Genomic DNA, 26,122 nt, shown 5'->3' with positions numbered 1-26,122 from the left:
TGAAATGAGAGGCATTTAAGTGACACAGGTAATGGTGTCGTATGACGTCTGCGGCTGAAAAGAAGCTTGTTTTGATGCCAGACAGACAGGATGTAGGGGCCTGCATGTGCGTGTCTGTAACTGACTTGATTGAGGATGTCCTGAAACGTACCTAATCTGTGCACGAGTACATGCTATCGTGTCTCATGTCTTTTCTTTTAGGGCTGCAACGGACGATTTTTGACATAGTCAATTAATCTGTTGATTTTTTTCTCAATTAATGGATTAGTTGTTTGGTTTATAAAATGTCAAAAAATGGTGAAAAATGTGGATCAGTGTTTACCAAAGCCCGAGATGACGTCCTCAAATGTCTTGTTTTGTCCACAACTCAAAGATATTCAGTTTACTGTCACAGAGGAGAGAGGAAACTATTCACATTTAACAAGCTGGAATCAGAGAATTTTCATCGTTTAATCGATTATTAAAATAATTGGCGATTTAATTTAATAGTTGACAACAAATCGATGAATCGATTAATCACTGCAGCTCTATTTTCTTTCTTTCTGTGTCAGGTGGAGAAACGTCTGGAGCTGGTCAAGCAGGTTTCCCACAGCACACACAAGAAGTTGACTGCCTGTCTGCAGGGCCAGCAGGGCGTGGACGTGGACAAGAAGTCTGTCAGGTCGCCCTCGGTGAGAAGCAACCCAAAAAATAATCAGGCTCGGAGAGCACAGACATCCGCCAAGGCCAAACGCCCTATCTCAAAATGTAACAAAAGTGAAAAATAATTTGTGTATCCGCACCATGATTCAGATCTGCTCCAAAAATGGAATGGTTTCTTCCTTGGCACTTGCTACACCTTTCAACCAAGTTTAATGAAAATCGGGCCCGTAGTTTTTTCCGTAATCCTGCTGACAGACACATGATTTCTTTTGCGTCTCTCCCGTACCTCCTCGGTGGGAGGGACTAAGACGCGAGGGAGGGAGGCGAGTGGAGGACTTAAGGAGGCAATTTAAGCGACATGATATGCAGCGATAATCTCCTTGATGGAGGTTAGGAAAGTGTCAATGGTAGGAGCAGATAAGGCTGGCTGGGGAAAAGTGAGAACGACAAGCTTAATAACGTAAAAATAATTAATTAATTAATTACAAAGCATCTCCTTCTTCCCAGTTAACAGCACACAAATTGATGATATCCATCGGTTTGAGAGAACAAAGGATTTTTCTTTCAGGTTTGTGTCTTTGTGTGTGTGTCCTGCAACATGTCTGTTTGTTTTTACGTGCGTGGTTCATTTCACTTGTTTTTCCAGTGTTGAATGACACATTCAGCAGACTGGCTGACTCATCGATCGATTTGTGTGTTTGTGTGTTTGTTTGTGTGATTCTGCGCAGAAGAAGCTTCCTCTTACAACACTAGCACAATGTATGGTGGAGGGGGCGGCTGTGCTCGGGGACGAGTCTCTACTAGGGTGAGTACACACTGAAACACACACACACACACACACACACACACACACACACACACACACACACACACACACGTTGATTATCTGTAGGAGCATTTTCTCTCTAAAAACAGCGACAGGAAAAGGAATGTTTTTATAACCCAGAACTGATTTTACATTCATGTCCAGACATACAGCTCAACACACTGCAACTTGCCAAAACATATAGAGACAAAATATAAACAAATGTTGAAGACACAACTCATTTGTCTCATTTTGTAACGCTTTTTCTAAATGCTGCCCATGCGACTTTTATCTATTTGCATGTATCATGTTTCTTTGCGTGTGTTATTGGCCCAATCCCAAATGTGTGTATATATATATATATATATATAAAATATGGTTGTCCCAATGTCAAATTTCAAAGGGTGTGAGGGTTTGAGTACACACTTACCGAGCCCTTTCTGTGAGTCTGCATCGATGCAGACTTCACCAAAGGGAATTACCCACAGTTCAAAGTGTTGAGACCATCGGGAAATCCGGAAATTACAAAGGTAAACAACAGCAGGACACACGACCACGGAACACAGACCAGCCTGTCGTCCAGCTTGTAAAACCAGAGTTTGAAAAAAATGTGGAATCAGGCAGCTGTCTCCTGTGCCTCGGCCGTGTGGAAAGCAACAAACTTCCAAACCGGCAAGTGTCAGCAACATCTTTGTTATTAAACGTCGCCAAGGTAACACGTGATCTCGTGAAGTGCTGTCCCAATCCCATTTCTACCTATCTGAGCCCATGTGGCCTCACACACTCACTCACTTAGCACCTGAGATCAATTAAGTCTGTGAGTCTTTAGTCCTTAGTCCTCAGGGCTCACTTTGGGATTGGGCCACTAAGTATATTGAGCTCTCTGGGCCATCGACAACGTCTGGATGACAATTAAAAAACCTTTGGAATACATTTTTAAACTCTTTTGCAAACACAAAAGCATCTGCAGATATAAATCATCTGGATGTTTTTTTTATTTATTTCAGATTCAGAAAAACACAGGAAATGAAACGCTTTTATATGCACATGTTGATGTAGTGAGTTACCCTGTGTTGCATCACCTTGCTGCATGAATTTATGTGAAGGCATCACTGTTGTTTGTAAGAGTTTTGAAAGAGAGTTGCATAAATATCAGCAGTTTATAAGGAAATTGTTTTTGTTATCCTCCAGGAGGATTGTGGTAGAGAAAACCTCACATTGTGACTCATTTCATTTATTTGTTTATTTGACAGGGACAGTGTTCATTAATCAACAGCAAAGTAACTGTAAATGAGCCAGAGTTAGCTCAGCAGGCCAATTTTCATCTGTTGTCCCTGGCCAGTTTGAAAATGGCAACCTAAAAAAATAAAATACAATACAACGACTTAAGACAGTCAGCACGTAAAAGCACCATACACAGACCAACATTCAAACGGGCATAATGCACAACAAGTAACGAACACAAGACATCAGACAGACAGCAACAAGACACGACAAATCTGCAGACAGGGAGCCAAAGTCAACAGGCAGTCACCAATCTAAGGTGCACATATCTGATTATCAATAAGCCAGTTCTTCAGCTGACCAATAAAAGAACAATAAGTATTTACTTCTCTTATCCACAACTTTAAAGAGTTCAAGATTCTATCAATCAGGGTGCCCGGATAGCTCAGTTGGTAGAGCAGGCTCCCGTATTTAGAGGTTTACTCCTCGACACTGTGGGCCTGGGTTCGACTCCGACTTGCAGCCCTTTGCTGCATGTCTATGTCTGAACTATTCATATCACATTTTGTTCGGCCTTGCTGTCATTTCTTCTTACACATACACACATCAGTCCACATATCCTCATTTTATCTATATTATTGTAATTTATTTTATGCCTTTGATGTTTACGTAGCCAACCTTATGCTTTTATTAGTTTTTTTATATATATATATTTTTTTTAATTCAGTGCTTACTTGTGTTCAATGTGTTGTTTTTTGTTTAGGACACTTGCAATTGTTCATTCTCTATACAATTCCTCTCTTTCTTAGGTGCGACTCCTTCTATAAGCCCCTAGGGGTTTTCTTAATCTCACCTGCACAATCTTTATTTTTTTATTATTTAACTTTTTGTGTAATTGTTGTCTTGATTTTATAGTGCAAAATAAACAAATAGAACATATTCCAGCCTTTAGATGCTGTTACGGAGAACACTGACTGACCAAAAGCACTTCTTCTATTGTTGTACCTCTGGTAACCTGAGAGCCTGACTCGTGCTCTTTGTTTGATTTGTTCACCGATGTTTTCTGGTCCTGTTGTCTGTTGCAGGAAGATGCTGAAGCTCTGTGGCGAGACGCAGGAAAAACTCGCTCACGAGCTCATCTTGTTCGAGCTCACCATCGAGAGGGACGTCGTCGACCCTCTGTACGACCTCGCAGAGGTACGGAAAGCACACTGTGTGCAGGCCTGTGTCATTAATGGACTCAAATCAAACTAACTAGTGCTGGCCTCTGCAAATTAAGCTAACCCGGCCACCGTCTCTGGTGTTTTCACAAGATAAATAAATCTAGGCAGGAAAATATATTCAAGTGGACCCAGACTAGTCTATACTCACAACCTTCCACTTCTGGGATTGCCCCGTTGCCACCGGAAATTCTGCTGTATGTCCTTCTTTTCGGCCGTACGTCCGTTACCTTCCTCTTTCTTTGTGTTGGTATTCTAAACTCCGTTGGATTTCTGAGGACTATGGTTCACTGTTCCTCAGATCTCTGCAGGGTAAATCCAGACAGCTAGCTAGACTATCTGTCCAATCTGAAACAACCTTTAAACGTACACACATTCCACCTAAACAAGTTCCTTCCCGAGGCTATTTTGCAGAGGCAACGTTGCACCGTGCGACGCTTAGCACCGTCCAAGACGATTGTGATTGGTTTAAAGAAATGCCAATAAACCTGAGCACGTTTTTCTCCCATCCCAGAATGCTGTGTGGACTAGCCAGTCCTTGAGACAAGGTTGATTTGAGCCCTTTAATAGTTCCTGAAACTTCTCAGACAAACCTGCACTGTACGTGTGTTTAATATAGGACATACTGAATATGATTAGTCAGTAAAAGAATCTTCATGAGAACAAGAAACAGGTGCAAAGCCTCTGACAATGCCGAGTCTGTTTCCTCTTTCACACCAACAACCAAACAAACAACCCTCTTCTTCGTCCTCTCAGGTGGAAATCCCAAATATCCAGAAACAAAGGAAACATTTAGCGAAGCTGGTCCTGGACATGGACTCAGCGCGCACACGGTGAGTCTCTTACTACAGGTACGTGTGATAAAAGAGACTTGGCTGTGATGTGAGAAACTCTATCCCCTGTGAGTGGACTGGTCCTGAAGCTTCCCACTGAATGCCACTGGGATTTCATTACACACAGTGAAGTTGTAACCATGAATGTCTGGAGTATAAAAACATTCTGTAATGCATATTTAATTAATTTTGCTTAAGGCGAGACAACAGAAAATCACGAAAACATTGTTTTTTTTAATGCACTGCAATGTGATTTTGCTTCCATAACTTTTCTTTCAGACTTGTGAAAAAGAAAACATTTATTTTACGACACTTTGTCTCTTTGTGTCTGTAGATTTCTCCTAAATTTACCAAAAGTTAGCATTAGATAATGCCTCATTTGCATATTTAAACATAACACTTCAGAGAACTTGTAGTACAAAAAAAGAATTGTCTTAATATATGTAGTCAGCTGAGGAAGTTTTATGATGATGTTTATTGGTTGATTTTGTTTACCCTATTCAACTGTAGTGTCTCCCCTTAAAGCGTAACTCTCGCCAAAATGCAACCTAGGGTCTTTTTGTGAATGTACCCGAGTCAAACTTTCGTTTAAAAGCATATTTAGGACGGAATCACCACTTTTAAGATTGACTGTATTCTCGTTTTCGGTCAAATGGCCTTTTGAATGGGAGAGTTAGGGGCACTACTATGATCGCATCAAAATCACTATTTATAAAACACTAAGAAGGCTCTGACAACATGAAACGTTGCTTGAAGTATCACCAGGGTCTCTACACATGAACTCCAGCATTCAGAACATTGTTTGTGTACACAGTTTACTAAAAAGAGACGTTTTGAGCAACTCAGTTGTTCACACTATCCGCCATTTTCCCAGTCAAAAATAGGCGATCTCCGTATGCGAATGAACGGACTCCATAGGAGGAAATGTCATTCTTATATGAGGCTCCTTTTTCAACTACAAGGTCAATATTGTTTTTCACTAACGACAAAACAACAAATTATCCGTGCATTTATATGGAACTAAGCTTTTGGAGCTTTCCATCTTTACTCTCCTCCCTCGGCTATTTTTGACTGGCGAGATGGACGGCTAGTAGCCAAGGAGGACACGGAGGATTAAAAAAACATGGACTCTTCAGAAGAGGTGATTATCTTCACTCGAGTTTCTGTGCAGGGAAAGTCACTGGACGACACAATCTTCTGAACATAGTCATACTGAGAAATACAGAGAGAGTTGTGAGGAGCTGAGAGTCTCAGTTAGCTTTGTAGCAACTCATTTGGCAACGGCTTGAATGTAACAGACGTTCATTAATATAAAAAGTCACACACTAAAGCTTTAAAGGTGATATTTTATATTTTTATCACTGTCAACAAATCCCATGAAACCTCTGGCGGAGTTCTGCCGGCTTGTGAGCCGGGGGATTAGACTGTAAATTGCGGGTTGTATTATAAAAGTGTTCCAGACACGGTACCTTTAAGTAAACAACACTGGTTATTATAGACTTTTTTTCTGGCTGTGAAGCTGCAAAACTTTCACCATCTTTCAGTCTTGAATAGGTTGTTAAACTTTAGACCTCCTGAATTGTTGGAAACGTCACCTCGGCACAGATTTCTCTCCTGTCCAATCAGGAGCTGTTTTCTGATGGCAGAATCATACAATCACCACACTTCCTTTGTGCTGATTCACCGTCGTTTCAGAGCCACTCTGAGCAGTGACACAGAGAGAAAATGTAATTCTCCTCACTGCAGCCCAGTCAGTTTTCTTTAGTGACCCAAATCTGAGACAGTTTTTCCCATCATCCCGCTGTGTGCTGAGCTCCTCTGGCAGCACGACATATTATCTCCACCCAGAGAGTCTACGCAGACAGAAAGTCAGACAGAGAGTTAAGAGGAGGGATTGAATTAGAAGAGAAAATGGCTTAAGTTAAATGAATTTTATATATATATGTATTTAGATTGAGATAGTCAAGTGTTAGCTGAAGAGTTAAGTTGGTATTAAAAAAACATTTGTTTGTTTTTCCATGAGTCATGTTGTTAGCTGTCAGATTTAGTTGTCAACGATTTTCACTCTCAAATACAAAAGTATTAAGCTGCTGAAGGCAAATGAAAATGTCTTTGTTTAGTTTAACAAGCTGTGTTCACAGTGGCGGAATGTAACTAAGTACATTTACTCAAGTTGTGATTTGAGGTCCTTTGTTAATATTTCCATGTCATGCTACTTTATACTTGTACTCCAGTACATCTCATAGACAAATTTATGACAGTTTTTCCTCCCCTTCCTGTCCAGTGAATGCCACGTATCTCCAGATGTGTTGATGTTGAATGTTCGAGATAAACTGAAGTATGAAGAGTTCCTTTATGTGTTAAGAACATTCGGTTACACTTTACTTGAAGGTAGCTACATAAGAGTGACATGACACTGTCATGAACGTGTCATAAACATTATAAACAAGTCACAAACGTTTATGACATAACGCTTCTGTCAGTAAGTGCCATTCGGTTTTTGTCATGACAGTTAGGGTTAGGGTTCATGTGTCACGACAGTGTCATGTCACTCTTATTTAGATACCTTCAAGTAAAGTGTTACCGAACATTCCTCTACTTCTTAAGCTAAATAAAATATTTATAAAGCCACTTGGATCAGCTGGAAAATGCATCGTCACAAAGCTGAAAAAAGTCTTACAACTTTTTAGACATACCTGGTTCTCACAGGACAGTGATGCTACAAACATATGATGATCTTATCTCCTATATATAAAGGAGTTCAAATGTGGACAACCTTAAACATTTACAGCCGTAAAATGCCACATACACACATATCACTGCAGCAGGAATTATAATCCAGAAACATCAGATATAATGGAAAACCTCTGACAGGGAACAATGAGACTTAAAGTGAAATCTGCTGATAATACTTTTACTTAGGTCATGTTTAGAATGCAGGACATTTACTCCTTCAGAAAAGGACAGACGTTTATTATGTGAACTAGCTGAAATTGCGAATGAGCTTTATTTTTTGTTTTATTGTCCTGTTTACGAGGACTTACGGGATGTACTTTTTACTGAAATGACCTCCATTTGGGAGGATGTCTTCTGGTTGGCTGATTATGAAAATTTTTAATTGTGCTTCGAGAAAGGAACCTTTTTTGTAGCAACTCTTATTTGCCAAGCTTGGGAGAGAACACAGAATGATTTGTTTAGCAACGAGCTGTAAAATGATGTATCATTTTGTGAAAATGTAATGAAGTGTTTGAACACTGACAGGGAACATTTTACTGCACTATACATTTTGCTGATACATACTTTGACTTCAGTAAGGTTTTGAATGCGGGACTATTTTCAAAGTGTGGTTTTAGTAAAGTCACTGAAAAAAGGGATACTATACAAAACCATATTGAAAAGAGGAGTGTTTTTGTTTTGTTCTCAGGTATTATCAGTCCACAAAGTCTTCCGGACTGTCTAGCAACCTGCAGCCAACAGGAGCCAAGGCCGACCACCTCAGGGAAGAGATGGAGGAGGCAGCCAACCGCATGGAGATCTGTAGAGTCAGTGCTCACTTTTACTCACCCTCAGTTGTGTGTTTTTATCAGTCAGCTATTCTTTAATGTAGGGTTAAAGCTGCTCTAATCAATATGTTTATGTAAGAGAATTATCTGTTATTATCTGTGTTGATCACTCTCCTCCTGTCCCTGAATCTGGCCTAAATATATGATGGGATGTGAACACAACTGTCTCAAATGGTGAAATATTCCAAGGTTTTCCCTACCATTATACATTTTAAGCGTGCTTTATGCGTCTGCGTTAAATCTAGGCCGTAGCTACGTTCGTAAGTAGCCTGACGTGCACCCTCTCGAAAGATTTAACTACACAACGCGGCGACGCAGTTGTCTTGGCCGTGGCTTGGTAGCGTTTTATTTCCCCCCCGACTCATTTCCTGGTTCTACTTCTCCATAAACAACATGAAATCAAGGAGAGAGTTAACTTTTCCTGCTCCAGATTTCCCACCGTGGTCAGAAAGAACAGGGGAGACACTTTGTTTCTCTCACTAGGACTCTAGAGCCCTCAGAAGGTAATCACCGTCACTCTCTCACTCGCTCTACCCAACACTCCACACACACACACACACACACACACACACACACACACACACACACACACACACACAGACACACGTCAGCCCTGCTATTCTCTTAAAGACGCACACACTGTCTAACGCACAAGTATAAACTTCAGCCAACTTCATTCATAACCTTTATTTAAGAATCTCGGAAATCATTTTCAATGATGCCGAGATACAAGACACATAAAACATGAAGCACAAAACAAGTAAATAATACTTAATGAAAACATTCACACACAGAAGTGAAGTGATCTGAAATTACAATCTTAAAACGTGCAGGGGTAGGAAGAGTGTCCAGCTTACAGTAAGTGAACATTGACGGTGGTTCCATGCTTTTGGTGCATAGAAACTACGTAGGCTACGGCGAAAGCTCGGCGTGGAGCCCTCGCAGAACCATAAATCACGCTTTAGGTGCAGCACCTGAGCCGTTTTGGGCAGCACCTAAGCCGAAATGAATGTTAAATCAATGTGAGCATCAAACTAACTAAAATACTTTCCTCAGATCTTATGGTTGTAGTCGGTCCCAGTGGACTTCTTTGTCTTTAAGCTTTTTGAGCGTTATTTATTTATTATCTACCCTAGCTTTTCCAACATTTGCGACACAGAAAAAGCTCCAAACTGCTTCTTTTTTTTTATTTATTGAAAAACCGACGACCCCTAAACCCCCCGCCAAACACGTGCACCTAAGTATTTTATAAAGCTAGGGAAAACTGTATTCTGGTTTTAATTAGGATTTATTTTGTTGTTTGAAAATGTTTTTTTTTTCTCCGTCTTCACCAGGATCAGCTATCGGCAGACATGTACAGTTTTGTGGCCAAAGAAATGGACTATGCAAGCTACTTCCAGACAGTAAGTACAACATCTCTGCTGCGACTGTGAAGAAACAGAAATGTTGTTCTCGTCCATCGCAGACTCTCTGATCTCTTTTCTGTCTAGCTGATAGAAGTCCAGGCAGAGTACCACAGGAAGTCATTAGAGCTGCTTCAGAGTGTGCTGCCTCAGATCAAAGCTCATCAGGGTGAGTTTCAGACCAACACTCAGTCTGTGTGTGTCTGTCATCGTGCTCAGGCTCTGCTGCAGTGTCCATGTGTGTCAGTTTGCATGTGTTTAACGAACAATTCGGGGTCCTGTTGTTGAAATGTAGTTTTAATTGAAGCTTTAACATTTAAATTCAACTGTTGCTGACGCAGCTTTTACGCAAGTCCTCAGCATTAGTAGAGCTCTACAGTGTAGTTCCGGATGTGAAAATCCTGGTCATTTTCTCCATAAGGAGTTTGATTATCAGCCATAATGTCTACAGCATCCGAGGTGGATTGATTACGAGCTGCGAGGTTGTGAAACGAAGGTTTCTGCTCCTGTAGAAGCTAGAAGTCTGTATGAAATCAACCGCGATTTTATTCGCGATGTCATGGAGAAGTGCTACACTACCCACAGTCCTAAGAGTAACAGCGACGTATCTGATTGTCGGTTAGTAAGCTGCTACCATTGAAGTCTTTGATTGTTTCTGTACACAGTCTTTTTCAGTTTTCAAAATGTTTTTTTGCACCGAGTCAAAATGTTTTATGGTCAAGATTCATCTTGTAGCTGGTTGGCTTGGTTCCAGACTTAAAACTCTTCATTATCAGCATTTAATGAAACGTCAATAGAGCAATTGAATGGGAAAATTCACTTTGGGAACCAGAGCCGTTCAAAAAGAGGGCGGTCACTGATCAATCCAAGTGAAAGTGCTTCTTGACCTTGTATCTTTCCTCTTCAGCCAACATGTTTCAAATCTCACGTAACATAGAGTATTGTGAATGATGATTGGCTGGGTGGGCGGATGCCCTGCTCACACTGTCTCACTGCACGCTCTGACTACCACTAAACACAAGACAGCGACAATGGCGACGAGCCAGGGAAATTCAAAGATAGCGTTCTCGAACTGGAAGTACCGGCACTACTTCTCGCTCATTGAAATTAAAGGCAAGAATGTTTATGTAACATGCACGCTGCGCCCAGGAAAAAGACTTTATCCACGTCTGCCTCAAGCAACTCCAATCTTATGAAGCACCTCACATCAACACATGCTAACACGACCCTTGTTGCTGCTGCTCAGTGTTGGTCATCTTACTTTAAAAAAGTAATTAGTTACAGTTACAAATGACTTCTCCCAAAAAGTAATTGAGTTAGTAACTCAGTTACCACATTGTAAAAGTAATTAGTTACTCAGCAAAGTAACTTTATTTTTTACGTTCTATAACATCTTTAATGTCAAAGATGTTTATATTAACTGATTGAAGAATAAAAACACTATATACAGAAAAATCGAGCGTTGCTTGTTTCAACAGAGTGGCTCCGTCTCCTTCGCTGGAGCTCACGCTAGCTGCATTTGGGCTTGGGCTTGGGTTAGCAGCAGCAACAAGGGTCGTGTTAGCATGTGTTGATGTGAGGTGCTTCATAAGATTTGAGTTGCTTGAGGCAGACGTGGATAAAGTCTTTTTCCTGGGCTGGGATGTTATAGAACGTAAAAAATAACTTCACAGTTACTTTGCTGAGTAACTAATTACTTTTACAATGTGGTAACTGAGTTACTAACTCAATTACTTTTTGGGAGAAGTAATTTGTAACTGTAACTAATTACTTTTTTAAAGTAAGATGACCAATACTGTTCGGGCGGGCCTTTCTGTGTGGAGTTTGCTTGTTCTCCTCGTGTTCGGATGGGTTTCCTCCGGGTGCTCCGGTTTCCTCACAACCCCAAAAGCATGTAAGTTAGGTCAGTGCTCATGTCAGTGCCCCATGACCAAAAGGCACTGGCAAAAAAGACTAGAGTTTGCTCCCGCACCGACAAAAAACCAGGAAATCTTTCCTGTGAAAGAACCAGTGTCTTTCTTACTTTGACAGATAATAGTGTTCATTCAGGACTCCCATCGTTTAGAGAGAAGGCTAAATGAGAAAATAGGTTTTTGGGGCCTTTAAGGTCCTCCAAAACTAAAGCTCAATCTTTTAAGATTACATTAGTCTTGGGAGTCTGCTCTGTATTTCTACTACACAAGAGCCGTGATCAATGGGCATAGTTCAAATGGCTCTGTACGCAATTGGATAGTCCTTCAACCAATCAGACCAACGATCCGGGTGACGTAGCAGCAACAGCGCTATCACCGGGTTACTGTGCTGTACTGCCGGTGTCCGCATTGTGGCCGCTATGTTGAATGTAAACAAGAAGCTGCTCGGTCGCTTCTCTATAGTCATCGTGTTAAGCCCGCCAATAGCACGCCAGGTGGATAAGCCAGTTTGTGATTGGTTCCCGCAAAATTGTAACGGAAGCAGGATAGATAAACGTACAGGTTTCCAGCCTGAGCTGCAGGGAGAAATCAAATCGCCGCCAGATCGAGCTGGGTTTACCCAGTCTAAACTTTCTGCAGCCTGGGAGAAAATGTTTAGCATCTGTAGCTGCTTCTGTATTTCATGCATGTTTTTGCGTGTGTGTGTTTATCTGTTTGTGTGTGTTTGACAGAGACCTGGGTGGAGAAGCCGTGCTACGGGAAATCATTAGAGGAGCACTTAGCGCTCAGCGGGAGAGATATTGCCTTCCCCATCGAGGCCTGTGTCACCATGCTGCTGGAGTGTGGCATGCAGGAGGAGGTCAGACTCCACAGCAAACACAAACTGCATCTATACTCTCTTTTACGTGACACACAGAAACACAGTAAACACATTTACTGAAGAGAAATGTAGCAGAATTAGATGAAGTCACTTGGTTTCCTCAAAGCAGTTTGCTTAAAGCTGAAACAAATAATCCTTGACTGTTTAATTAATGTGTGATGGTAAGATATGTCCTAATTTTATAATGTTATCAGGCCAGCGAGCTGTGCAGCTTTAATTGCTCGGCCCGTAACGATTGTTTAATGGAGACATATTGAGCGTACAGTAAGTGTTTTCCATAAACAAATCTTTATGAGGTTAAAAGAAAATCACAAATATATCATTATGAATAACTTGATTCCCACTCTACAGTCATTAGACGTGATGCGGTGTGTGTTAAATGTGTTATGGATCATGTTTTGGGATGTGGTGCAGAGAAATATTTGTTGATTTCATCTAAAGCTCTACGGCAACAATCAGAGAACTTCTCTAACAAACGATCCACATAAAAAAGATTTCCCTAATGACAGACAAAGATATCTGCTCTGTGAAGAAAACTATTCCATGAATGTGAAGTAACTGAAGGCCCCTATGTGTAAATTGTTGATGTGATTTTACGCTAAAGCATTTAACAAAAAACAGGCGCGATCACAGAAGGCTTGTATCATGTAGACGCCGGCAGTTTTGTTGTAATTATTTAGAATTCCTCATGGGGGAGACAGAAACTACGCACTATAGCTTTAAGTTTATGGACATTTCTGTTAACCAAAAATCAAAATACGGGAAAAACACCTGTGAAAAATCATTATACCAAATTCCTTCATATTAACACAGTATGTTAGCCCGTATTTCTACGGACTTTTCCAACAGTGTACCGATACTGTGAATAATACCGGTTCCTGAATAATCTTGTCGGTGATTGGCTGGAACGTGGTTTGTTGTATTTTGGTGCACAGCCTGTGCCTCTAGTGTTCGTTTGACGTTTACGACCCCTGTGTTGTCTCCCGAGACCGGGCTTTTTCACGGTGTGTTCAGGGGGCAGGCAGCTAGCGGATCAAGGAGAGATGCCTACCACTTGAGACAAAAAATGAAATTGCGCTGAAACCACACAGGAACTCATAGTGCACCTTTAAAATACTTCAACAAAATAATACATACTTCCAATATATCTAACATAATTTTATAATATGTTTAGTCCACAGATTTTTACTTTTGATACTAACTGAAATATTACTGACTTTCAGATGTGTTAACATAGATGAGTACAGGTCAAGGAAACAAATATTTGGGTTATTCTGTGACCTTTTAAAAACTGAAAATAACTGTTGCAACCAACCCCGGTCTCCTTTACTTAAGTACAGTACTTGAGAAGTAACTTAAGTTACTTTCCACCATTGTCTTTGGCTCATCTGACGATTTTTACCCTAACCCTAAAAACACACAAAAATGATTTCTTATAAAGTTAATCAACATTTAATTTAAGGAATCTATCTAGGAATATTGTAAAGTAGGCCTATTCAAAGCTGTAGACTCTTTGTCATGTTAATGCTACATGATACAAATAGTTTTCTTCTGGTTGAAACATTGTCGATAAAAATAAAAACAGAGTTGGGGGCGAGATACTGAAGCAGTGTGCGGATTATTCTTTTAGGCTACGTTCAGCCCCAAACAAGCTCCACCAATCAGAGGTGTTAAGCCCTTGTGTATCAGTAATCCCGCCTTTATTTCAAGGTTTCCATTTCTTGTCTGTTACTGAGGGAGAGTTGAATGGAGAATTGAACTCGTGTCGTCATGCTTTGTGTCTCAGGGTTTGTTCAGAATCGCTCCGTCGGCCTCCAAACTGAAGAAGCTGAAGGCGTCTTTGGACTGCGGCGTGATGGATGTTCAGGAGTACTCTGCAGACCCTCACGCCATCGCAGGTCAGCTCTCCACAACAACTCCTCCACCACTAGGGCTGCACAATACATCGTTTGTTTTTTTATCGTCTTAGCGATATCTACTGCCGCAGTTAACACATCGCACAAGGCTGCGACATATCGCGGAAGACACTCAGAGATTCTTTGTGTTAGTTTAAGAAAATATCAGTAGAAAACGGCACTTTAAAATGTAGCTGTCATTCTTTTTTAGTGGTGCCTTTTATATTCAATTCAATGTTCAATTTGTTCAATAATAGAATGTTTGTTTTAAACCTCTGTGGACAAAAGACGCACCGGTGAGTCCAAGCGATGTTTGACCACACTTCAATTCATATTCTGTATTATGCTACTTTGGCGAACTCAACACTTTTGTAAACTAATTTCAAACAAGTATGTTTTCACAAGAGTTTTGAGAAATATTTTAGCTTTAGGGCCAAATGATCTCTTTACACATCGCTCTGGAACAATTTAGGGCATCACTGTACAGAAAGCTGAGTTTGTTCTGAACATTTTGATGTGAAACACACGGGGATCGGGTAATATGCAAATACCCTTAAAAGGAGAATTCAAGGGGGCGCTTGGTTAACTCACCTGGTAGAGCGCGCGCCCATATATAGAGGTTCACTCCTCGACGCAGCGGCCGCTGGTTCAACTCCGACCTGCGGCCCTTTGCTGCATGTCATTCCCCCTCTCTCTCTCCCCTTTCATGTCTTCAGCTGTTAATTGTAAAATAAAGGCCTAAAATGTCCAAAACATTATCAAAAAAAAGGAGAATTCAAGAAGATATCTAAAAATGCCGTTAGACCTCAGAGTTTTAAATTCAACAAGCCTTTTGTTGTATTTTAGCAGAGTACTGAAATGCAGAACGCAGTACACTTTGATATCTGTTTATTTGTCGCATGTAATATCGTTATTGCGGTGTTCAACAATGTTATTGCATATCGCATATTTCCCTCATATGGTGCAGCACTCCCCACCCCCCTCCTTCTCCTGTCTCCTAGCTTCCTAACTGATTGCCATTGTCTAGGATGTGAAACTTGCCTCGCAGGGGTAGCTTTATAAGTTGGCACCCGTTGCTCGTTAGGAATCCTAATTTCTGTACATCTCCGTGTGTGACTGAGACATCTGCCCCGCCACCTTCACTTCCACTCAAACATCATTACTAAGCTGCTGAATGATCCGGTGGGTTCTTGCTTCAAAGTCATCCCTAATATATTGTGTTTGTGATGTTAATTCCTCCTGCACATGTTACGTATTCTGCAGCTGTCATCCGTAAACCTCAGCAGTGAATTTTCTGCTAAAGGTTCATTTGAAAGTGTTATGAGAGTGAAAAGTTGACTTTAAAGGACAAATCCGGCACAAAATGAACCTAGAGGTTAATAAGACATCAGTCAACCACTTATTATCTTATAACGCTAGTTATCACTAGTAGAAATCTCTATTTCTATACCACTAACAAGGCTCAAAATAGCACCACACTTCCACGGTAGCATAATGAGGGTCCCTACACGTAAACCAAAGCATTGAGAACTTTGTAAGTGTACAGACAGTTTATTAAAAAGTTTATAAAGACAGTACCGTTCACGTATACAGGCGGGCGCCATCTTGCGAAAACAGTCATGATCAGTCGAACAACGAACGCCGTGCAACGTGCATTCAGTTCAGCTCACGTTGCACGCCATTCGTCGTTCGACTGGGGGCTCTCATTATGCTACCATGGAAGTGTGGTGCTATTTTGAGCCTTGTTAGTTGTATAGAAATAATGATTTCTTTTTACTTTATCCGTGCCCCAACGACTAGCGTTGTAAGGTAATTAGCTTTAGTTTAGTTTGCGATAAAACTGATCACATTCGATTAGCATGGAAACTAATCCCAGAGAACGGTCGACTCGGTAGGCCTACACATGTGTTTTTAACCCCTAGGTTCATTTTGCGCCAGATTTGTCCTTTTAAGTCTTGAATAGGATTCAGTTTGCTCCTCTGGCTGCTACACATGAGAGTCAGCAGCAAGAAAAGCAAACATTTTGTAGTTGTATTTCTGTTGATATTCAATAAAATATCACAAACATGTCTGGAGATAAATTCCATATATAACTGGGAGTAGACAGATTCCTCATATTCTGCGCCAAACAATCTGTCTGTTTGGTACTGAGGTGCTTTTAAATCAGAGTTACGACAGACTACAAAAGAAAGAAAAGCTTTTATGGTGCTGTTATTGATCTTTTTTTTTTTCCAGGATGGCGCTTGTCTTTTTACTGGAGCTGACTGCTGCGTAATGCTGTTGTCAGATGAAAGCCTTATATCTCCAAAATAACAAGCTAAAACTATTTTCCATAGAGCCTGAAAAAGTTGAGAACAATGCATTTTTATATCTGCCAAACTAATTAACTTTTTCCAACCGTAAAAGAATAATTACTGTAAAGTTGACTCCCAGCTCATGTCTCCAATTTCATTACAACAATATAATATTACTTCATTTCAAAACTGATGCAACCAGAGAATCGATCAACTCTAACTCCACCTTTGTGGTTTATATCAACGCGATATTACATAGACATCATACATAGGACGCACACAAAGACGCCTAAAGGGAAAGAGTCTCTGAACACAAAGTGAACTGTGGACCATCCAATAGAAAAAAAACATTTGAAGAGGAACATAAAGCATTGCAACTGAGGGTTTGGAGTGTATTTATACCCAGACCTGGGGATGGCATCTCAAATTGCCTTCTGATTGACGGGATTCAGGACAAGTGTGTGTTGTTAAGAGTTTGCTGAATATGACTTGAAACAAGAACAAAGTTCACAGAAAAGAACCTTGTGTTTTAAAATAAGAATACAAAAATGGTTATTATCATCTACCCATTGTCCCAATTTCCCAGTTATGAAACCTGAATGAATTAGCCTGACAAGCTAGACCCACATCCAGATGTTGGGTCTGGGAACTCCCCATTGGCTGGGCTCAATCCGAGGGGCGGGATAAACGGTTGTCTTTCAAATTCCCTCTGCACGCAATAGGATAGTGCTACAACCAACCAGAGCAACGAAGAAGCTAGCAGAGCTAGTTGATAGATTAAACTTTTGCCGTATCCGGTTGGCAAAACTCTGAACACATCTTCCTTTTTTAAGAATGACTTCAGTGCCGTTCTTTGTTCTTTTCTCAAAGAAAAGCTGAACTCCAAAGCCGATTCGAAAGACCGCTGTTTGCCAGCAGCAGCAGCCATAAGCCCGCCCACCTACTCTATACAAGATGTGATTGGCGCGGCCAGAATTTAGTTTTTCCAGCTCGCAAGCCAACGGAGAGTTGCTAGACGACCCTGGCTGCAGATTACATTTGCTGCCGCTAGGGTGGTCTAGATTTCTAGGTTATGAATGAATGCTTTTTAATCAAAACGCCACACACTCCTGCTCAGTATTGTAATGTAACAAAGTACAAATACTTCGTTACTGTACTTAGGTAGAATTTTGACGTATCTGTACTTTACTTCGTTATTTATATTTCTGGAAAATTTTAAATCAAATGTATACTTTTACCCTCAGCGTCTTCGTTACTCGTTACTTGCAAGAACGTTTTACTCAACTAATATTCTAAAAGGTGACTTTAACTTCTACCAAAGTCATGTTCTGGTAAGATACTTTTACTCAAGTATTGCTTTCAAGTACTTACTGTACTATACAAGACTGCTCCTGCTCCTCTGCATGTGAGTGCCTCAAGTTTGCTCTTTTGCAAAAGTTTTCATTTTTTTAAATCTGTCAAACTCATTGGAAACTTTCTCAGTGCAGTGATAAAAACCACAAAATCTGGAGATACAACGTTTTGACCCATCAGGAACAATATGCTCCTTTTGTTAAATATCAAAGACAGCCAGCTGTGTTCACTGGAGCATGTGGACAAAGAAAGAGATGAATCTCAGTCGAGGCCGCATCCCTCTCTAATGATCCCATATTAAAGTGGGTTAGCTCCAACAGCAAATCTAATTTGTGAGCATGTCCCACTGGGGATGGTGGTCATGATGTGGGAGGGTGGGAGTGTGCAGGGGGTTCATCTTCCATCAGCATCAATCAGAAGCCGCAGGCTTTTCTTTGTAAATAGGAGGAGGCGGTCTACTGTAGTTTCAACATTATTCCTCCACATTTAATATGTTTATTTAGCACAAACAAGCGTCAACACGCCCGTATACACACAGATTCCGACACACAGACACGTACACACTCAGACAGAACGACAGCAGCCTCCAAGCTGTCTCCCTGTGAGGGATGCCCTGACTTTGTTGTTTGTCATCCATCCCACGCACTCCCGGGGGAAATGAACGCAGCAGACCGGCGAGAAAAAGAAGACGAGTCAGAGAGAAGCCCAGTCAGCCGTCGCCTTCCTCCTCAGCACTGGAAAATTACACTACCACCCACTAGTTCTGATCCAATAGTGTTCAAAGATAGTTTATTTTTAAATGTGTGTGTTGTATACAAGTGGGTCGGTCTGAATGCAGTTTTATAGCAGTGTTATGGAATCAATTGTGCACATAAACTTTATATTTTAGAGAAATTATTATCATGCAAGTCATAATTTCATTTGAGTAAACAAAAATATATTCTGTTCTTAATTAATTTTTATGTGTGTTTGATAGAATCCATCCTCTTGGTTGTTAATAGATGAACAGTGATGCAAAACTGAGCGTGTGATCGCATTCAGATGAAGTTGCCTATCAAGTGATTTGGGAAACTGTAGTTTAACCTGAGAAGATACAATGTAGAGATAAGGCCGGGTCATGCTGCAGAGTATCTGCTCTTGACTTTAGGTGGAAGTAGTGATTTATAGGCAGCTTTAGGTTAATACTTGTTCCTATGTTATGGATTGATGGTTCTGTCTGAATAGTTTTTTTATTTCTATTTGAGACAGGCTTCAAAATGGGTAACTTTTTCATCCACCAGCCAAATGTTCACGTAGTGAATGTTCAAATATTACCAGCCACTCAAAAGATTACCATTGGGCTGGTGAGTGAAGCAAATCTACCAGCAGCCACTTGTATATTTCACACCAGCATTTGGCTCGCTAATTTTGAACCCTGATTTTAGATATCATTTTAACTTTTGTTTTTTTGAATTGCACTGATGACAAACTGACTGAAAGAAACACTTTCTTGTTTCTTTTATGTATGCAAGTACTCAGTGAAATGACAAAGTGAATACTGAAAACTTCAGGTCAGAGCTAGAGACTGATACTGTTCTTCCAAAAGGAAAGCTCACCCAAATGTTGGCACTTTTCTAATCTTTCATTAATTACCAAAATTGATTATGCGAAATAATTTCATTTGAATTATATTGTTGGACAGAATTCCGGATGAAATTGACCAAGTAGTTAATTGAAATTTTCACAACATTTTTTGTATGTGATTTTCTTACTAAGCCAATTTATGCATGCAGTGTATTTGTAATTCAGCCAATAAAACCACAACTTTACAGTCACATGTACCTATGTTTTTGTGCATACAACTTTGATGATGCCCTTGCAACATAGTAAATAACAGCTAAACAATATGACGGCATCAAAAATAACTACACGGACAGCACAGAGTCGTGACTCACGACATAGTCTGGATCAACGGAAGTAGATTTCCAGGATAAAGCCTTCTTTGCCCCTTCACCTTCCGCTTTCCGCATGTTGCCGTTCTCAAAATCCCTTTACAAAATCCCCTCCGCAACAACAAACTTCGAGCTAGCGCGCTACACGCTGAAAATGGCAAGTTTGAAAGAAAATGTGGATCATGCACCAAGGCAGACCTGCATGGTTCTTTCGGGGAATCATTGTAAAGATTTGCATTGAATACGTTTACGGCGTTTATCTAACTGGGACGTTTTGGGACCGATTGGTCCCATGCATTCATCTTTTTATTTTGTTCTCTCCAGGGGCTTTGAAGTCCTACCTGCGGGAGCTTCCTGAGCCGTTAATGACATACGAGCTCTACAACGACTGGATCCAGGCCTCCAAGTCTGTATCTTTTCATTTCATCACATTGTTGTTACATCAGTGGTGCTTTTCTTTTGAACCTTATCTTTAAGTTTTTACATGTTCAACCTCTGTTTTCTTTTCTGCAGCATTCAAGATCAAGACAAGAGACTGCAGGCTCTCCTCAACGCCTGTGAGAAACTACCCCCAGCCAACAACAACAACTTTAAGTGAGTTGCTGTTTCTATGTTTCACTCCTTGTGGTCCTCTCCTCCTCCTCCTCACTCCTGGACCCTGATGTTAGTCAGACTTCAGATAGACATCATCTGTTGCACAAAGTTGTGGTGGTAAATATGACTAATATGCCATGAATTATATGATATAAGACTTTTTTTCTCAAAAGTAAAAAACACGACTGGCAGAGTAAGCCCAGTCAAACTGTTCCACTCTGTAGTTGCAGTTGGCATTTCACTGCAACAAGACAAATTACTTACAGTAGCATAAAATTAGATGAGATGCCGTGGCATCTTAATGTGGCAGGACTCAATACTTAACACATCAGTCATGCTCCCGATAGTTTCCGAATGACTGCAGATGGCCTTTCCCTTCTCATTTCTTGCTCCACATCATTAAAAGTCCCATATCGTGCTCATTTTCAGGTTCATAGTTGTATTTTAAGTTCCTACAAGAACATGTTTACATGCTTTAATCTTCAAAAAACACTTTATTTTTCTCATACTGTCTGTCTGAATGTATACCTGTATTCACTGTTTGTTTGAAACGCTCCGTTTTAGTCTCTTTAAGATCCTCTCCCGAAAAAGCAGGTCGTTGCAGCAGGGGGATGACTGTAACGGCACTGTAGCGGCACTTTCTACCTATATATAGTAAAGTTGTGACATCACAATCGTACAGAAGTCCTGATGGCTCGTTTGAAGGCACAGTTTCTGAATACGGGCTGTTTGCATTTCTCTGTGGATTGAGCTATCCTTTCACGGTATTTATATAGCTCCTCGACCTGCTCTATAATAACAAAAGACATGCAAATCTCACTTTTTAGAATATGGGACCTTTTAACAAATCATAAATTATGAGCAGTTTCCAGCTTTTTTTTAAGGGACTGAGGGAGGGATCGCTCGTCTGTTGCTCTTTCTGAGGTTGCTTCCAATTTTTCCCTGTTAAAGGTTTTTTTGGGGGGAGTTTTTCCTTATCTGAAACAAGGGTTCAAGGGTGGAAGATGTCGTATGCTGCACAGATTGTACATTTGTGATATTGAGCTATAGAAATAAACTCCCTGCCATTGATCCATATAAACTCTAAGCTTCCTTCTAATTGACACCTGTCAGAAAGAAAACCTCAGTGTGAGAAAGAGGCCATAAGGCCGATGTGTTGCTGTATTTTCTGCTGGATTAAGGCAACTTGCGGATATTGGCTGAAGGGTTTATCTCATGATCAAAAGGCACGACGAGGTAGAAGAGGAAGAGAGACGGGACAGGAGAGAAATTGAATGAGCAGAGATACTGCAGCACTTGTCAGTGTCATCATCGAATCGCACAAATAGGGCATATTTTTAGACAGTCCTCCTCTGAGAAGACCTGTCAGGCCTGTCCAGATGATCGCTGCTTGCTGGAATGAGCTGCCTCGTGTTCATTCAACTGTAGTTCAACCTCAGGATGAGTCATTCAGCTCGGCTGCTCTCGGAGAGCCACAGTAAACACACTGCCACAGTTTTGAATCTTAAAAAAATGTACTGAAACGAAAAAGAGTGATAATACTTTGCTGTAATAATAACGTCAGTATGCTTCATGTGTTGAGGAAGCACAGTTTTCTTTCTAAGTCTTGGATTTTATCTTATTTAAAACTAAAGAAAGCAGGGCCTGGATTACAGCTCTGTTACTTTCCAAGTTATTTACTTTACATGTCTCATTTTCACACATATAGCCTACTGAAAACATGACAAAGAAGAAGTAGATCTGTGGGAATGTGGCTTTACATTTGGCTCAGTATCAACAGCTACTGTCCTCTAACCTGGACAGTGATCTCACTGACTAAATTAAGTGTCTTCCATATCTGTTAGCTGCTAAGCTTCCTGCACTGACGCACTTTTAGTTTTATAAATCGCAGCAGTCCAATGAAAACTACTTTAAACTACTAAAATTGTTTTCATTTTGTATTTTTCAGATAAACTTATATACTTAATACTATACCTAAATACTTCTGAAGTTAAATAAACCATTTAAAAACACATTGGATTTCCTGTAAAACAGGGCTGAAAACAGCTGTTTTCTGGTCAGATTTTCAGACTGTGACAGAAAATTGAAATCACTTGCTGCTGAGGCACTGAACCCCTATGATGTTTCTCTTCTTCCTAAAGAAGTTGAATATACTTTGAAGTCCTTTTTAAGTAATGTTTTTCCATCGACTGACCGAGTTCCTGTATCTGTATTAACAGGTATTTGATCAAATTCCTCTCCAAACTGACCGAAGACCAGGATGTGAACAAGATGACGCCTGGAAACATCGCTATTGTCCTCGGGCCGAACCTGCTGTGGATGCACAGCGAAGGGTAAGACAGCAGAGATGCACAGTCTTTATTAAGTCTCTATTTGTTTTTCTTTCCCTCTGCTGTCCAAAGGTCTCTCTTGCAAAATAGATCTGTATCTTAATGAGATTACCTGCTTATATAAAGGCTATATGTATCATATATATTGTCTATCAACTTGTTTTTGATGGAAGCTATATGATGATATGAAGAAGCCATGTTTTTTTTTATAACTGCACCTGCACATCAGAAAGAAATAGTCCAAATGTCATTTTACATTTTCCTAAATTCAACCTAACATATTTGCTATCTTTTGAAACTCTGGGATCTCCACTAGAATTTAAATTAATTATGAGGGTTTCGCTTGCACTATAGGAGCTGCTTGTTTTGTATGACCCTGCGTCATTTCAGTGAGATTTATGGGGGTTAATTTGAGGGGAAAGAAGAGAAATATATTTTCTTCAGCAAGAAAAGCTAGAAAAGAGAACGACTCTGCATCCACAGGCGTTCGCTCATCGCAGCTCGGTTTCTTTTTCTGTGCTATTAACAAAATGACCAATAGGCACAAGGCTCCAACATATCTCCAGGAGACGTTTTTTTTTGGGGGGCTTTTCCGCCTTAATTTGACAGGACAGCTAGGTGAGAAAGGGGAGAGAGAGAGGGGGAAGACATGCAGGAAATCGTAACAGGTCAGATTCAAACCCTGGACCTCTGCGTCAAGGCATAAACCTCTCAGTATATGTGCGCCTGCTCTACCCACTGAGCCAACCCGGCCACATCCAGGAGACGTTTTTATCATTAAGTGCACTCGTGATGATGATTAGTAAGCAGTTTGGAAGTGGTGAAGGACACCTCCCTTATATCTTTGTGTAAATCTTACAAACTCTTTATCTCTCTCTAACTTCTAATTAGTATTTTAATAGCCAACATTTCTGAAATGGTTTAATTTTCTCCTTTTAATGGTTCTGTAATATCATGAAAATGTGCTAATCACCGCCTGAGTGTAAATCCTTACAATGCTCTACGTCTCCTCTCTGTCCGCTGCAGAAACATCCCAGAGATGATGACCACAGTTTCCCTGCAGATCGTCGGCATCATCGAGCCCATCATCCAGCACGCTGACTGGTTCTTCCCTGGAGGTGAGGAGGGATAACACAAGAGGAAATAGAAAGGGAGGCTCCACTTCTTCCCAATCAACTTCTTCTTTGAATTGTTTCTGTATCCCGTCCTTTTTCTTAGAAATCGAGTTCAACGTCACGGGAACTACGGAAGCCCGGTCCACACCAACCACAACTCCAACTACAGCTCGATGCCGTCTCCGGACATGGAGCAGATGGAGCGGAAGCAGAACGACCAGAGTCGACGGCCGCTCAGCGTCGCCACGGACAACATGATGCTGGAGTTCTACAAGAAGGACGGGTACGACCCCTCTATCTCTACTGGGATTACATTCAAACATATTTAGCTGCAGAGTAACAGACAATGTACGAAGTACAGGCTCATATAAAGCAGTTACAGAGAGATGGAAAGGTGGAGTAAGTGTTTAGATTTTTAGGTGACATTGCAGATTACTCTAAAGACCACTGCACAGACAGTCTTTCATTGATCAGTTTTAGCATCAACCAAGAATCAAGAATTAGTTTGGCATTTTGGCATTCAGTGATGGAATGTAACTAAGTACATTTACTCAAGTACTGTACTTAAGTACAAATGTGAGGTACTTGTACTTTACTTGAGTCTTTTCTTTTCATGCCGCTTTCTACTTCTACTCCGCTACATTTCAGAGAGAAATATTGTACTTTTTACTCCACTACATTCATCTGACAGCTTTAGTTACTAGTTACTTTACAAATGAAGATTGTTGCACACAAAACACATGTAGTTTATACAATCTGATGTATTATTATAAATGAAACTAGCCAGTAATATAACGGCCTACAAGTTCAGCTGAAATGATTAGACCATTAAACACTTAGTTGAGTGACAGAACTAATTGGCTCGTTTCCAGTTTCTAAAATGTGAGGATTTTTCTGCATCGAGTTCTTTTACTTTCAATACTTTAAGTACATTTTCCTGATGACACTTACAGTACATACTTTTACTTAAGTAACATTTTCAATTCAAGACTTTGACTTAATTAGTTGTAACATAGTATTTTTACAGTGTGGTATTAGTACTTTTACTTAAGTAAAGAATCTGAATACTTCTTCCACCACTGGACACATTAGCTTTTTTGCCAATAGTTAGATGAGAAGATTGATTCCACTCTCATGTCTGTGTGTTAAGTTTGGAGCTAAAGCCAGGGGGAGGTTAGCTAAGCTTAGCATAAATACTGGAAACGGGGGGGAAACAGCTAGCCTAACTCTATCCAGACATACCCAAACACCACCTACGAGCACAGAAATGTAAAAACTACAAGTTTGTAGTTTCCTACTCCAGAAAGCCTTCACGCTAAGCTAGGCTAACGGTTCTAGCTCCGTACTTAACAGACAAACATGTAAGAGTGATATCGATCTTCTCATCTAACTCTCGCCAAAAAAGCTAAAATGTCCCAAAATGAGCAGGGTTTTTTGCCTGAGTAGTTTTTGTCAACTGTTGCTGTTACCGCTTCCAAATGAGCTGCCAATTAAGAGTTCAATATGCTTGCAAAACGTGAAAGATGACAGTTAAACCAGATCTGTGAGATAAAAACTGCTCCAACAATCCAACAAAAAGTCAGAGGAAACTGGTCTTAAAACTCCCAGTGATACCACACACAATCATGTCACTCTGCCTGTGAATCAATCAGCTGTTGTCTCTACCGCTGTGGTGTCCCTACAGCTTCATTCAAGGTGGAACCTAACTGACAAGTTAGCTTTAAAGAAAAATCCTAGACAAGGCTACTTTGAGGCATGTAAAGTCTTTATCGTGACTGTCTGTTTGACAGGGTCATGGGACATGTGATGTAAGAGTGAAAGAATTCCCCACTGATTACACACGTTTCATGCGAGAGGTGACTTCAGTGTTTCACTATGAGGTGGACAGATAGAATACTGTATCGCTCTTTATCTGCAGCCTAGTGAGAAAAAGAGGAGAAAGAAGGAGATTACATTTAGTCTGTGAAATGAGGAATCTGACTGAATCCTCAAGCTGTAGCGGAGGATTAGCTGAAAAACAGTCAGTGGCTTTCTTTCTCTTTCCTCTGTCTGTCTCTGTTTCTCTTTCTTTAATGCTTTAATACACCCTTGGACTTATCAGGCCCTGCGGCTGAGCTCTGCAGCACT

At 40.5% G+C, this 26,122-nt stretch overlaps 1 protein-coding gene across 1 annotated transcript in view; it reads left to right on the top strand.

Moving 5' to 3' along the window:
- LOC144536096 (rho GTPase-activating protein 44-like) overlaps positions 1-26,122 on the top strand; it is a 94,425-nt gene that overhangs the window by 49,269 nt on the left and 19,034 nt on the right. Inside the window, 15 exon segments of the mRNA XM_078279033.1 lie at positions 552-671; positions 1,371-1,447; positions 3,757-3,868; positions 4,648-4,724; positions 8,149-8,266; positions 9,622-9,690; positions 9,778-9,859; positions 12,335-12,462; positions 14,270-14,381; positions 20,281-20,362; positions 20,470-20,550; positions 22,770-22,883; positions 23,907-23,998; positions 24,099-24,113; positions 24,116-24,278. Coding sequence (XP_078135159.1) covers positions 552-671; positions 1,371-1,447; positions 3,757-3,868; positions 4,648-4,724; positions 8,149-8,266; positions 9,622-9,690; positions 9,778-9,859; positions 12,335-12,462; positions 14,270-14,381; positions 20,281-20,362; positions 20,470-20,550; positions 22,770-22,883; positions 23,907-23,998; positions 24,099-24,113; positions 24,116-24,278 — 1,442 coding nt within the window.

The sequence above is a fragment of the Sander vitreus genome, chromosome 21 (assembly GCF_031162955.1).
Source record: "Sander vitreus isolate 19-12246 chromosome 21, sanVit1, whole genome shotgun sequence".
Taxonomy (NCBI): Eukaryota; Metazoa; Chordata; class Actinopteri; order Perciformes; family Percidae; genus Sander; species Sander vitreus.
The sequence above is the reverse complement of the archived record's forward strand: the minus strand, read 5'-3'. Positions and strand labels throughout refer to the sequence as shown.